The 15,731-nt window shown below is 40.5% G+C and overlaps 1 protein-coding gene across 1 annotated transcript in view; it reads right to left on the reverse strand.

The window, feature by feature from the left end:
* Positions 1 to 12,271, reverse strand: part of LOC119115157 (contactin-associated protein-like 5) — a 63,890-nt gene extending 51,619 nt beyond the window's left edge. Inside the window, exon 1 of the mRNA XM_037239427.1 lies at positions 12,125 to 12,271. Coding sequence (XP_037095322.1) covers positions 12,125 to 12,200 — 76 coding nt within the window. The 5' untranslated portion in view covers positions 12,201 to 12,271. The remainder of the gene's footprint in view (positions 1 to 12,124) is intronic.
* Positions 12,272 to 15,731: the final 3,460 nt, after the last annotated feature.

Raw genomic sequence — 15,731 nt, forward strand, 5'->3', positions numbered from 1 at the left:
ACAAGTATCTACATTCTTTGGTTAAGCAAAGCTTGCGTTGTATTCCAGAAAATTGAAATTCAACTTCTGACCGAGAAAACAGCACTGAACATGAAAAGACTTATACACGCTATATTTATCTGTATTTTTAGTGATACAACAAATCATCATTCATCTCAAGAGGCTCTTCGTGGAGATTGCTGTGTTGGTTTCACAAAATAGTCTATATAAAAATATTATGAAAACTCCTTTTTGATCATTCCTAAAAAAGGTCACCAACAAAACAAATCGTAGCTTATCATAGTCGGCAGCCACGTTTTGTTGTTTACGCTTGGCTGGAAGGCTTTGAAGTCAGCCCGTACAAGCGTAGCAGCCCGAAATGCAGCATGCATCGGCAGTTGATTCTTAATTCCTGTGCTGTATCAAGTCTAATAAATACCACTTCAACATGTTTAGTTTGCACTCGGGGCTCTCTTGGCCAGCCGAGTCAATAGCTCTTTCTTTGTTTACATTCTTTACACATCCTAGTGACGTCTCCAGGGCCTAAACCATTTAGTGATTGGTGAACTCGTATTAGCACTTTACGATGTATTGTTTAACTAACTGAAAGTCAGTGAGTAGACTTAAAAAGTGGAGTCCACACAGCATGGTGACTTCTGTTTCACGCATTTAAGGACTATCATCCGACTTCAAGAACGGTATTGCGTTCGAACTTCGAACTATATTGAAGCACAAGTCACCGAGTGGACATTTGTGTGGATCAAAGACCTCGCAGCTGCACCATTCCAATCTGCAGACATGGTGGTATGCCAAACATGGCTCAAATGAAGGCGATTTGCCTGCAAAGCTGCTCTTCAGCCTCGGGGATAACGGAAAATCCTCTGAGGCTGACCCCCACATTTTCTTCAAATCTTGTAACCAAGTGAAATCTATAACACAAGCATAAATGTACGTACGACTCCAAATGCTGCAAAATTCACTATACTGGCTTTTATACCTGCAGTTGCTTTTGGAAAAAGCATTTTTTTTACTGAAGTTTGATGACTGCATTCAAGATCGGGCCAAATGAAGCTTCATTAAAAAAAAAATCAGTGAGTTAGCATCTCTGAGAGAAATACAGTTGCTTTTTGGTTTACAGCAAACAATGTGACTGACAAAAATGTGACTGACAGCAAAGAAGATGAGTTAGATATGTTCCGACAAAATATGCGACCTACTTTCAAAACATTTGTTTTAATGGATTCAAAATAGATATTTGATGAATTTGCAGCATTTTCAAAGGTTATTTCAATCCAAAACATTTTAACATTTCAAGTTACATTTGAACGTCTTGATAGGAGCATCACAATTCTTGCATCCAATAATCTTATGAGCTTCAGTTTTCAGTTGCTTCTGTTTGAATTTCTTGTTTGAATTGCCTCCCAGTGCTGCTGTTTTGATATGAATGTGGCTCCCACCCTTTTTGATATCTTGCTTGAGGATATTCCCAAGGTTCTAAACAGGGTTGAGGTCAAGGGAGGAATGGGCGGGGGGCTACAACATGAGCATCTTTCCTTTTATGTCCGCAGCAACCAAAGATGATATTCTTTACAGCGTGAGATTATTCTCTGATGATTGTTGTGCAACCGTTGATGGTGTTTTTGGGTGCAAGATTACTTCAAATCGAGTGTTCCAAATGCTCAACTGTAAAGAACTCAGAGGAAAAGAAACATCTCTTATATTTCTGTCAGTGCCTCGAGATTAAAAAGAAACAAAAACAACAATTTTAACCATCAAAATATGGCCTCTCTTCGATTGCACCAGAGCAATTCTCTCATCCATTCTACTTCCGAGTCCATGGATAGTTTCCTGCCTGTATCTCATTTGAGGATGGAAGAATTGCCTTCCTGAGAATTGCTGCACTGTTATTTATATTTCTTTTAGGGATGAGCCACAGATTCTCAATTGGACTGAGACGAGCGGATGATGGACCCATACGTTTTGCTCCTTTCATAGCCATAGCAGAAATTGCATCTTTTGCGGTGTTGGATGGTGTGTTGTTGTCCAGACATCAACCATTTAAAAACTCCATCCATATCCAAGTTTATATTTATATATATATTTAATTATCATGATCATTTTCCTGAAATGTCCAAAATTTGAATTAGTATAGCACTCAACCAACAGCAGAAAAATCCTTTTCATCATTGTATATATGAATTGTATTCAAGAAAACTAATCAAAATACTTTTCAAAAACCTATTAATAACTTCCCCAAATAAAAAAATAAAAAATGTAGAAATGTAGTTGAATCAACGGCAGCTTCCTTCAAGATAAAATGTATCAACATTCAATTCCACACAATCAAATAAAATTGTTAACCCGAACTCCTGAGATCTTGTTATGGTAGATGTTGACTGGATGGTTTCGCAATTAACAAAGGCTCGGCTGGCGTCTGCATTTCTGTGCATTCAGCTAATGTTTTTTTTTTCTTCGTGGCTGCAGCTGTGTGCAGAAATATTCTCTCGGGCTTTTAAGAGACGACCCACTCATTTCCCTTAATTGTGGAAGGCATGAAGAGTTTGTGAGTAGTCAGTCAGTCACAGAGCGTGGATATTCATCTTGAACGCTCTCGCCACCGCATTGCCCCAAGTGCACGCTTCTCGTTGCCCACATAGAATGAATATTTAAAGGCAAGCTAGCAATCAGATAAACATGCTTCTTTGCCAGATAGAAGGAAGCGTTCGTTTCCACATAGATATTAAGTCTCCAGAAACGTACTTTTATTGTATGGAAAAAAAAGAAGAAAACTAAAAATAGAGACGGTCTACAAGCGAGGAGCTGGCTAATCCTGCGGATCAATTTTGTGTCTTAAATGCACAGGTGCGGCCATAAACTTCGCTTCAAGGCATTTTTCAGCGCAGTCCTTTATTGAACCAAGAAAATAACAATAACCTCTAAGTGACCCAAAGATATGCTTTTCCCTTTTCTCTTTTTTTCCCCCTCACTTCTTTGTGCATCGAATTACACAACCCGGGAGACATTCAATGTGAGGAAAATAAACACCGCTTGAATTGGAGACGTTTTACATCTTCTCATAATGGTTTCAGTCAAGGTTTTATCGGGCATACTTTTCTCTAAAGCACATGAAAATGATCGTTTCTCATAATTACGGCCCCTTACCGTCTCCTTGCAGCATGCTTATAGATGGAAGTATGTTTCTTTTAAATGTGAATGACTTGTGACAGTATACTTTTACAATGTGGCAGATTGCCGCTGCTAAAACTGTCAGTTTACGCATGAGTAAATTCTAATGGTCATTGACTTTTTGGGATTGTTAGTTACATTTCATGTTGATGCTGTGACTTCAGGTGTTATTTTTGCTCCTTTGTCTTGCTTCATTCAATGATAGAATGAAACCAAATTATATATATATATATATATATATATATATATATATATATATATATATATATATATATAAATAAATAGACACATACGTACTATAGCTTTTCTGTTCCTGTCATGCTCTCTTGGATTCTTTTCTTTGGTTTCTTGGATTCATTCGCTTTGCTGAGCAGCCTTTTGTGTAGCAACTAGATTAAATGGACTATGTTTTTCTCAACCTTTTGTGTGCTTTCAGTCCACATAAGACCTTGTCACTTAATCCATTACCAACAACTGTCTGAACACCATGTTCTGTAAGGTTGTGTATATCTATCCATCCATTTTCTGAACCCTTCATTCTCACAAATGTCGCCGTTGTGCTGGAGGTTATCTCAGCGGTCTCTGAGCAGTAGGCGGGGTACAACCATTTACACTCACAATCACACCTACGGACTATTTGGAGTGTTCAGTCAGCCTACCATGCACTTTTTTGGCTAATGAGAGAAAACCCACGCAGGCACGGGGAGAACATCCCAACTCCACACAGGAAGGCCGGAGCCGGAATCAAACCCACGACCTCTGCACTTTGAGGCGCTGTGGACTTGTGAATAATTGAGGAAAAATAATTAAGAATGACCGTTGGGTGCAGACGTCTGTCAAGGCTATTGTATGCCTGCACAGGACGCCGATTACTATCGGGAACTTAATGGATTTGTACGTTTCATATAATCAATACAAAGACTCCCCTTGGCAGTTATGAATGATAGCAATCAATTGGCATAATAGAAATAAGAAAAGAAAAAAGGAAACGATCCACAGAGTCATGGAATAGGCACAAAATGTACGCTATGCGTCATAGAATCAATGCGACAGCTGCCGCTTTGCACAAAGAAAGCAACCAATTATCCGGCGGAAGAAAAAAAAAGTCTATGATACTTTTGATCACGCAAAGTATGACCACTACATTTGAAAATCGCAAATAACGCTTGAAAGGGTTCTTTACTTGCAAACCACCAGAATCCACAAAATGTCACAACTCTCAAGCTTTGATTATCTGACCTCACTTGTGCTAATCAAAATAACAACGTCGCCATCTCAACTACAACAAGCAAGCGTCGGCGTGCACGCGCTCCGTGGGCCCCCCCAACCGCAGCATCGATAATATCAAAGGACACAGCAACAGTATCACGTAACACGGCAGCCCCCGGACCCTCACGTGCAACCGATACGAGCCTACTTGATACTTTGCGTGAACTATCAGGCTTCGTTGTTGGGTGACCTCTGCCCGAGCGAGCCGGCTGAGGTATCGGCTGACAATTAGCGACAGAATTCAAGGAAGCACTTCCACGTCAATACAGCTTATTTGAGAAATGCCGCCCATTCAACTGTCGCGACTCATTTATCTCCCAGAGTCGATCCCTCTTCTGACACTGAGCGTTCTGGGAAGCCTGTGGGATATTTGACAGAAGTACCAAAGAGCTTATAAGCGACCGAGTGCATCTGCCAAAAGAGTTCCAGGATGTTCCGCACATCTTGTGATATTTTTGACAAATTGCAGTGAGGAAGGGAGGTCTGCTGGGGGATAACAAGCTGACGATTAGCAGCAATAAAAACAGATGTTGCACGAGTTGAAGCATATGATTTCACGCTACACACATTTGAATGAGGCTACAAATGAGGAAAAGATGCACTGGTCAATTTTTAAGTCCAACCGCATCAAGACAAGAAGTGTATCGACGCAACTAACAAGAACGTCACAGTGGTTCTCAAACTTTTTAAACACCAAGAATCACGTCAAGAAATCTTTGCTAGCCCAATTGCCACTAAAATATCGATGCAAGTGTGAAATCAATAGGAAGAAAATAGCTCAACCTGCTGTCTTTTTCCTCATTAAACACGACAAGTTACTCAATATGCTAATGTTGATTCATTTTTTAACAGCTCCTTGTGTGGGCTGATTGTTGGACCAATTATTCTTCCAAACAAATCATACTCATCAAAACTTAATGCAATTAAGAAAAACAGGACTTCAAGTGTGTAAATATGCCACGCATTTCTGCCACACGGAAACCATATCCATAAACTTGACCTGGAAGTTTCCTTTCAAGTAAAAATAACTGGCTAATTTGTGCAAAGGATGATAATGCGTGCTCGAAAGAGGGAGCGTACAAAAAGACCAATCATGTGTAAATGACGCGGTAGCCTGAGATTTTCACAACAATGACTTTGCTGTGGATATTAAATTAGGGATGCACCCAGTGAAAATTAAATCAGGGATGCATTAAATTAAATTTGAATTATGGATGGCAGTAGATCTGCAGTAACCAGCCTTGTAAAAGTCGCATTTAACCTTTTCAGGTACGAAATCAATAAGATCCTCTCCGAAATTTGTCTGACTTGAATTTATCTTGTTCACATTCCATTACGCCTTCTGTTCTAACGGTTTCATTGTGATGCAAAAGAGAAAAAAGGTGCACTATTTTTGTCCATGTGCCATATGTTACATCTTCACTTCTGGAAAGTAAGATTAACAACGCATTTAATCCATCATATTTCCACGAATAATGACGAGGGATGGGTTTAGTTAATCCTCAACTGCGGAATTGGGTGGGTGTCTTTTTGATGTAAGAATATGAATAGTATCAAACAATGTTAGCTCTTGTTGGTTATTCTTTTTTTTTTTTATAATGGCATAAAATGTTCAATTAGAAACTTTGCATTATTGCTCGAAGTGGGCCCATCATCTTACTCGCTATTATTCCAGCCCAACCCCGGGATTAGTTAGGGGTGGTTGAGAAAGCTTAAAGCATGACTGCATGCCTTTGGAGGTTCGTGCATTGAGAGGTTCTGAGACTCCAGCGACACCGGCAGCTTCAAATACTTGCTTGCTACTCATCTGTGGCTTGAAAGTGCTGTTCTTCCAACACCTTAGGATTTTTCTGGCACAAAATCTTGTTCCTGCCTTTTTAAAAACGATTGCTCTTAAATGGTTGTAATAGTTTGATGTATTTTTTTTTAAATGTCCATTTTCAAATCCTTTTTACAAGGCATTGTATTTATTCAACGCTTTGTAGCTTCCTTTTCCCCCAATGTGCCTAATTAACACGCAAAGTAAGTCATTTTGCTTTTTTAATGAGGCTCACATGGGAAAATAATTACCCTACCTGTATGAGATTTGTTTAGCAACAATCTAAACAGATCTGTAAATAATATTTAAACAGATGTCTATTTTGAAGAATAATTCTGAACACTGTCATAAACAGTCTGTACTACGGTCCTAGCTCAAAGTGTTTGCTCAAAGTGTTAACTTAAAACATCGTGTCTTGACGACGTTCCGCCCCACTAACAGAAATCAATTTCCACTTTAGCGGACAGTAACGGGAGAAATTATTGATTGACTACATAGTCTAATAACTCTCTGGCTCCTCGTCAATTACAGTAAAGGTCAGTCCAGTAGGGTGTTAATGATCTGCTCCTCTGTCAGATGCTGATGTATGCACTGCTGCTTTCTTTTAGCTGCATTTTTGTAAAGCCCTCAAAATCGGAGAGACGGCACGGATAGGACGTGACGCATGTCTAACCCTCCGACCCATTTTTCACACCTCGCTGCTCCTTCCTATGTTGTTTTGCAGCCCGGCAACTCTGAGGGCACGCCACCTCTTTGGAGCATTGTAGCGATTCATCACGGCGGTGTCGTGTCAGACGCCATCACGAGTCACATTTGAGAAGCAGCCGGCTGTCAGAAATGAGCGAGTAGCGGTCAGTTCCTTGCCAAATTCGCACTCCTTAGCAGGAGTCATGTTCCTGTCCACACATCAGCGATGGTTCAACATATCACTGATGTCATATCACATAACATGTGCTGTCACATTGGGAGTATTCATAGATGGACCTTTGGGATTTACCAGTGACAAGAAAGGTCACCCAAAAAAAAAAGCCAAAGCAACCTTATTTTTGGTTTGTTTATTCTAGCCACTATGCAGAATTTCACTTTTTTGTCTCTGCCTTTTTATTTTCAACTCAGGAGAAATAATTGCAAGTGAACAGTTCATCAGATGAATTCAAGAAGCCATAATATGTCATTTCCGCGCCATAATTTAAAGCAGTTCTTTGGTGTATTAATTAAATTTGTGCAATGTGTTTTTTGTCAAAATATCAAGAACAGAACAGGCAAATGAAAGCCTGCTCACCTCAACCTCTACAGACTGAGGCTAATGCTCGGTATAACTTACATTATGATGTTGAAGAGCTCAGAGCCCTGAGTGTAAAAAAAAAAAAAAAAAAAAAAAAGCAAGTGTGAAACGTGAAGCACACACCAACACCCGTAAGGATCACATAAATGGAATCAGCAATTTAGTATCAACTCACCAGATCCATGCACAACAAAAAAAAAGGCTATGCACAGCCATTCAAATGTCAGGCTTTGTGAAATGTAAACCGAGACCAAGGTTTTTCCACCATTAATGTGACCTTAAACCTGTACAACTCAATGAAAAAGAAAACAGTCTTTTAGCGAGGGAAGACAAAATGAACAACTTTGATAAAATGGTGGCACAAGTATGTGATGTGATGTTGCTGTGCTTAGAATGAACCAGTCGCATTCAAAATCGGATTAAATGGAAGTCAGAACACCTGCCATCGTTTCAAGTTAACCCGAAAGAAATTCCAGCTTTTCTAGAAGGTTTTTTTTTTTTCTGACAGCTTTGCAGTCACATCTTACGGCACAAACTATGATCTACAGAAAGCTTTCGCAGCATCAGAGGGTTTTCAGCTTTCAAAGCTATCAGCAAGCGGAAGGGTACAAAAGAATTTCCAAAACGCAGTGCAAGATAATGGACAAACTACAGTGACATAACCAGAAACTCGATGTCCCTCCAAAATGGATGAAAAGATGAGAATAAAATTGGTTAGGAAGATTGCCAAGAGGCCAACAACAACATTAACTGACAAGCACCGGCAACAATCTTTTTTGTCAGGACAAAAAGGTTGGGTAATGGTGGGTAATGGTGACTCGTCAAACGAGATAGCATTTTGCATTCGTCAAAGTAATATCACAACCACCGCTCACCAAATTGACTAGCTTTGTTCAAGATCCTCTCCTGAACTCGAGCGAAACGCAAGCAAGACCTCGATCAACCTGTGGGTTTACTCACAGTTTTAGTTTAACTTAACTCAATGTTGTAAATAAACGTACTTAGTCGATCAATAACTAGATGACGGCTGAAGCAGGATTGCAGACCCTACTCATTTTTTTTTCATTATCACCAACATTCTAAAATTTGAACGATTCCGAGAGAACCGGAATAATGGTCCTGGTTCCACTCGATTCCCGGTTCCCAATGGCCAACCCTTTCTCTTATCCTCCACCGCCATTACTCTTTTAATCTCGCACGTCCCCTGGAATTCACTCATGCACCTCAGTTGGAGAATCTCTGCCCCGGGTATCATGCAAGAAGCTGCCAATGACAAGATTAAAATTTCAAATTAGATTACATCGTGGGCGTTGTGTTGGTATTTTTCACAAACACGGAGCTTGTTAGAAATGGTGTGAAGCGTGATTCTACTCGGAGAAAATGACCTTAGGAAAATTGGCAATCCATCCATCATATTATCGCAGATTTTGTATGAAAATATCCTCTATAAATGCAATATGTGGCCACGCCATTTGTCGTCTGGAGGGCCATTGTTCCCTCCAACAGGATGCTTCTACGTATGGAAACTAATGACACCGGGGAATTGTGGGAAACAAGGGATTGTTTTCAGGAAACAAACAAATGCAAATCATCGGATCGTTCCAGACTTGTCTGGTGGAGGCAGACTGGGTGGAACGAGCAAGTCACGTACCCTCCCTGTAATATAAGCATGGATGCACACGTGAAATTGTGGAGTGACCATCTTGTTAAATGTGACTAAAAGAAAGCATCCGCTTCACATAACTTAAAATCATATTATATACTGCAGAGGGAGCTGGACAGGAAATGGAAACCAACCATTTTTGGGGGTCTTTTTGTTTGCATCACAAAGTCGTCCTAAACATGTTGGTTAAAACAATATATTTTAAGAATATAGCTCATGTAGAAGTGAGTTTATGTGTAGGTCTCTTGCGTATAAATGCATAGAAATTTAAAAATTAAGCATGAACAATGACCACCTAGGCGGCACTATTGCTCTTTTATGCCATGGTGACAAACTGCTGGTCACTCAGTGCATCAAGTGGAGATTTTCTTGTCGTTCCTTAGAAACGTTGTCACGCTCCTGCATGGACTCCAGCGAGTCAGTTTCTGTTCCTGCCATGTAGACCGTGCTTTTCCCCTGTGCTGAATTTAAAAGAAATGCAAAGAGCCGCTTCCATTGACTGGGAAGCAAATCGACTGTGTTCACACCCACAATGACGCAAACGTCCGTTTCTAACTGTTTTCAGTGAGAGTGACTCTCGCCAAGAATGTTTATATCATGGTATTTTAAAGTCATCTTAGCCTCACTAAGTTTTCATAGTCAAAGTTGCAGCCTTTGATGAAAATATACGCTTATATAACTGTGCTGATTGCTCTTTTCCGACTTCCACCCACACAAATGCATCATCGGAAATAATATTTGTTTGACAACGTTCATTCTTTCCAATATCTATCCATCTGTTAGGTCAAGGATGAGCTGGAGAGGTGGTTCTCTTCCACAATTTGCTTGCAGCCAATCCAAAAATGTCTTGCCCAAAGATGGCATGTCTCAGTGTCTCCACAATCTAAAGTTGTGAGTTTGATCATCAACTCTTGTGTCCATGTCAACGTGTCCTTGGGCAAGTTACTGAACCCCCAGTTGCTCCTGATGCTGCATCATTATGGGAGACATGAGGAAAAAGTATTGAAGCCTTGGAGGTAGGAAAGTGCTATACAAGTGACAGTGAAAGGCCATTTACCATTTTGTTCAGATGGGCTCCAGCACATCCGTGACATAAAGAAGGCTAAGCAGTACAGAAAGTGGATGAATAGCTTTATATGCCTGTGCTGTGTTTCTGAGTGCTCTTATGTCAGAAATTGGTCACCCCAAATCTCATTTCAAAGAAATTTGCCTCAGTTGCCTTATTGCTTTCAAATGAGTTACGCATTTGCAGGTTGTCCTAAATGCAGCGAAGTCAACTTATCTGAATTACAATAAAAGGTTAAGCTTTTTTTCCCGCGCTCAACAACAGTGCCCCTGCTGGCACTAATATGTATGACGTGAGTGCTTCCAAAATGTAAAGTGCAGAAGATCTAAATCCAGGTCATATTTAATTATTCAGCCAAGATTACATGGGAAAAAAACAGGCCAATTAAGACAGACAAAACTGCCTCATGGCTCATCAGTCCAGCAAGCATCACGGGATCAACTGCAATTGTGCATTTCTTTAGCTTTTTTTTTTTTTTACAGAAGAATATTCACACAAAGTGCCACTACCAGCTGACATGACAAGGTCAAGCGAGAAGGTGGTGCTACAAGGTGATGCTATGATGGGACGCTACAATGTGGTGCTTCTTTATTTTGAACGTGTGAGAATGAAATAAGAAAGAAACAAACAGGTCAAATTAAATTAGGTGAATATTTTTGTTTGAATTATATATTTTTGAAATGGAGATAGATAGATAGATAGATAGATAGATAGATAGATAGATAGATAGATAGATAGATAGATAGATAGATAGATAGATAGAATGGTTGAAGTGCGTGACCATCAAGCATTTACAAAGATGTTTGACTCATTATGCATTCACCATTGTTCTCTATTTTAAAACATTTGATCAATAACAACGATTAACTTATTTTTACACCTGAATGTTAAAATGTCCCCTGCCAGATTGCATGTACAGATGTTTGACCCTGAAATAAATGGATGAAATGTCAGATTTTTGAACAGTCTTAATTTTGGAGTGTTTTGCAGCAAATCTGACAGCTACACGCGCACACTATAAATATAATCTTTTTGGACAGAAGTAATAAAGGTTTTATTGTTTTTTGCAGCCATTGTATAGAGGAGCGGAATCATTTTTATAGGGTGTTTTAGGGCTTGTACTTTACTGTGCTGTTCATTTATTGATCCAATTTCTCACACCAAGGTAATGCTTGATTAAAATTTGGCACTGTTTTCTATGATGCATCTGCGCATTCTGTATTAATGGCAAGGAAGTGTTCACCTGGCTCTGTGGGATTCATTACACCTGGATCTATGTGTAAATGAGGAAAAAAAAGTGGCTGCGAAATAAAATTGAGCTTGGTCTCAGCGACGGGGGGGGGAAAAAAGGACATAGTCATGCAGACGGGATAAATAAAAGCGGGAAACAATGGGGCATTGCCGCGGGAGCATCATTAGCCCGACCAATAACAGTAACCTTCTGCAGGGTTTGTGGCCACTCAGCAGTTCCTCAACATGAGCCCTGCACACATTGACTCGTACATGCAGCCTTAATGACCCCCAACACACACACACAAAGAAACTCCCCCAGGCCACCTTAACACATGTATTGCAAAGCAACATGCCTGGCCGTATTTTGTCTTCCACCTGTTCCCTCCTCCTCATCTTAATCAACATCTCTCCCAGCAAGATTAAAATAACTTATTCATGTGCTCCTTTTTAAAGTTGATCTCCTGCTGCTGCAGCATCAGGCTGCATGCCGGATGATGCTCTCACCACAATGACACTATATCCCACATCAAAGACCCCCTTTTTTGGAGACTTGGCAATGCGCTGTAACTCACAGGTGAACTCTTCCCTCCCTCCCTCCCTTTTTAAAAGCAGTCAATTACTCACAGTTGTTGGCAGCAGACGCTCCGCGCAAGGCGCAGAAAGTCACGCAGAAGGCAAGCATGTGCGCCAGCCCGGTCATCTTTCCTTGTTCTTCTGTTGTCCTTTCCTCTTTTTTTGAAATGTTATTTTATCCTCTGCAAGTTGACGAGCGATTGGCAAGGGAGAGCAGAGAAGCTCCTCATCTTCCTCTGTCTACGGAGAGAAGGAGTGTGACGTTAGAGAGCAAACCGCTCCCACGACGACGACAGGCTGCGCCCTCCTCCTCCCTCTCCCTCCACAACAACGACGGTGAGGCAGCCAACATCCGCTCTCACTCACTCACTCACTCACCCACTCACTCACTCACTCACTCGGCAGCATCCCTGCATTCCTCTCCTCCCTCCATCCTCCTCCTGCCTCCTCCCACCATGAAACACACCCACCCACCAGGAGGAGGGGGCGATGCCTGGCTGCAGCACATACTTTTTTTGAAGACCCTCATATAGATGGATACTGTAGATAGTTAGTTTAGTACCGCCGTACATATCAGATCAATCATATACCATTTTTGATATGCACTATATTTCATATGGGACATATATCACGATCAATATCATTAATATCAACCGCAAGAATGCAATACATCCACAAATACAGTATCATAACAGATCATTGTGTGATAAGGTTGAGTGACTGCTCGATAGGTACCACGTTTATCATCGAGATAGCGACCATGGATCAACATTTGATCCTAGTTTATCAATACTGTATCAAAAATTTACGGTGGATTAACATCGAGGATTAATGCACAAGCGTGAGACCAGACAACAATCTCTGTACAATATTAAAAAAAAACATCCCAACACAGATTCCAAAACTGAACAGTTCTGCAGGGCATTGAAATGTGATATATGTACTAACATAAACAGAAGCACAATGACTTTGGCTGATCGGCATGGAGTGGCCAATCCGGATCACCGGAAGAAATCCCAGTTGTCTGCTTTATGGACTGCTCGGGGGCCCAGAAGCCAATTCTTATAGCCCACAAGTTCATTTCATAAATGCTTTCATTAAACCTGGCTCTACTGGCACCTATAGCACTGACTGCTATTTATACATTTTGTTCCTAAGGGTGACACCAAAGTCACTAAAAGTTGAATACACATTGTTGTGTATATATATACACACATGTGCGCATGTGTTGGTGTTTCTGTCTTTTTACAACACAAGATTAGATCGTAGTCTTTGTGGTTGTTTCGTACTGTTTGTCTGTACTCTTTAAATAATTTATAAACAAGATGGTTGGCTGTGAAACAGAAGAAAACCACATTTTCAACACAGCTGGCAAGTTTCTCTGGTCATTTTCACGCTGGTCATGAGCCATTATGCGTTCAGGTACAAAATTAGGTTGCCGTATGCTTGGTGAAATACAATTTAAGAATGTAATTGACATGTTCATCAATTGTACTTTAAAATTCTTATTCGATAGTTAATCATTGAACATGGGCACAAAAGGCTAATGTGAAATTGTATAGGCTACCAAATGTGCAATTAATTATTTAAATTGTAGTTTATTAAAAAATTCCTAATGTAAGATGTTCTGATTTTAGTATTTATAATATGTATTAATTATTTTGATATTAATCTAATTGTTTCACCTCTGTCCCGTGTGTTTCATGTGCATCATGAAATATATCTCTCAATGCTTTTTCCTGTTTTTACGTTTCCCCCAAAAATGTGCTGATGTTGGCATGATTATGATGACCTGTCAAAATGGCATTACCTGTTTGAGGAGTTTATAGCCCTTTGTGTCGACGTAGTCTGTTTCCATACTTGGTGCGGCGTCGACTCAGTTTATGAGAGAATGTGATGAGTGGTTCCTACATTTGCCACAGGGTAAAAAGAAAAAAAAAAAAAGACAGCACATGTATCAGGTGGGTGAAACACGCAATTACTACTACCACAGGGCAATAATAAACAACAACTAATGTGATCAAATATTTTACAGAATGCTGCTAGGCATACTGATAAGTGCAGCTCGGGGAAGTTGATGCTTAATGGCATTTGTAAATGCAGCAGTTGTAGCTAATCATCTTTTTTATTGCCGTTTGTGTTTACGTGGGTGATATTAGTTGAATGCGTGTACTGCATACTTGCTGTGCGTCATTTTATTGCACCCGAAGCTAAGTTAGCGTTTTGATGAGTGAACAACTGTGCTGTCAAACCCGCTGAAATCTTTTACTTCAAATAAGCTCAGGAAGTGACAGTTCTTACTATTCAGGTGATTATAATGTTGCAGGCGCTTGTTATTGTGCTCGTCTGCTATGAATGGAAAGATGGGAAAAAAAAAACATCCAATCTGTGACTACTAAAGTTTACACCGCACTGCTCAAGAAAGGCAGTTGGTGATGACAAAAGGCTGTGATCCATTCCATGTGTGTTGTGGTGTAGTACTGTAGCTCCCGAGCTGTTGGGCCCTCCAGCTGTTAGCCCCTCCAGCTGCTAGCCCCTCCAGCATCTTCATATAAGCAGCACAACATTCGTGAAAACAACCATCCATAGTCCACTGACAAACCAACGCAACACCCAGTGGCCCCTCATCATACATCTGTTCAGCAATTTAGAACATTTGGAAGGCATGCTATCATTTGTGGACTTGGGTTCCTGAGTGAAGACATTTGCATTCCTGTGTGGTCAACGAATCTGCACAGCTCTTGAGAAGACGACATGGTAGTCCCAGTCAATATATTGAGTGCATTTACATCACACGGACTTGTTCTTCTCTGTTTTTGGTGACTTTCTGCGTCTCTTCACTGTTTGTTTGGACACATACATTTCTTGAAACAATTACATCCATCCATTTTCCGAACCGCTTTTCCTCACCAGGGTCGTAGGCGTGCTGGAGCCGATCTCAGCTAACTTCGGGCAGTAGGCGGGGGACACCTTGAACTGGTTGACAGCCAATCACAGAGCTCTCAGATGAACAACCATTTGTACCACACTCACACCTACGGACAGTTTGGAGCGGTCAATTGGCCTAATGTGGGAGGAAACCATCGCAGGAGCAAGGAGAACATGTAAACTCCACACAGGAAGGCTGGAGCCGAAATCAAACCCTGACCTGTGGGACGGATGTGTTAACCAGTCGACCACCATGCTGCCAAAACAATTACATGTTTACAGAAAAAAAGAAGAGAAAAGAATATTTTTTATCTTTTGTAATGTTTTATATCCGTGGAGACATAGCCCAGAGACAACGCCAACACGATCGCAAACACAAAGCATTTGGGAATTGAACATCAGCTAAAACTACTGCCAACTATTTTCTACCATTTCAGTCAAAAAGCGCTGAATCTCGTTGATAATTCAAATTTTGGCACACGTCACAAAGCAGAAAAAAAACAACCAACTTATAAGTCCAAAAAACATGTAGGTTGTCAATGTAAAAGAGGTGAATGGTAGAAAATGCTCCTTGGATGTGGTAAAGTTTTCGTGATCAGAGTGCAAAAAGGTACTGGAGTCGTTTTTAGACGTGAATGATGCCATTCTATTCCCTGCGGCCAATACGTTGTTTCTATGGCAATCTCTCCCCTCACTCCATTTAAAAATGGAATTTGTCTTTCGGTCGACT

Source organism: Syngnathus acus, chromosome 21 (genome assembly GCF_901709675.1).
Source record: "Syngnathus acus chromosome 21, fSynAcu1.2, whole genome shotgun sequence".
In the NCBI taxonomy this organism is placed as follows: domain Eukaryota; kingdom Metazoa; phylum Chordata; class Actinopteri; order Syngnathiformes; family Syngnathidae; genus Syngnathus; species Syngnathus acus.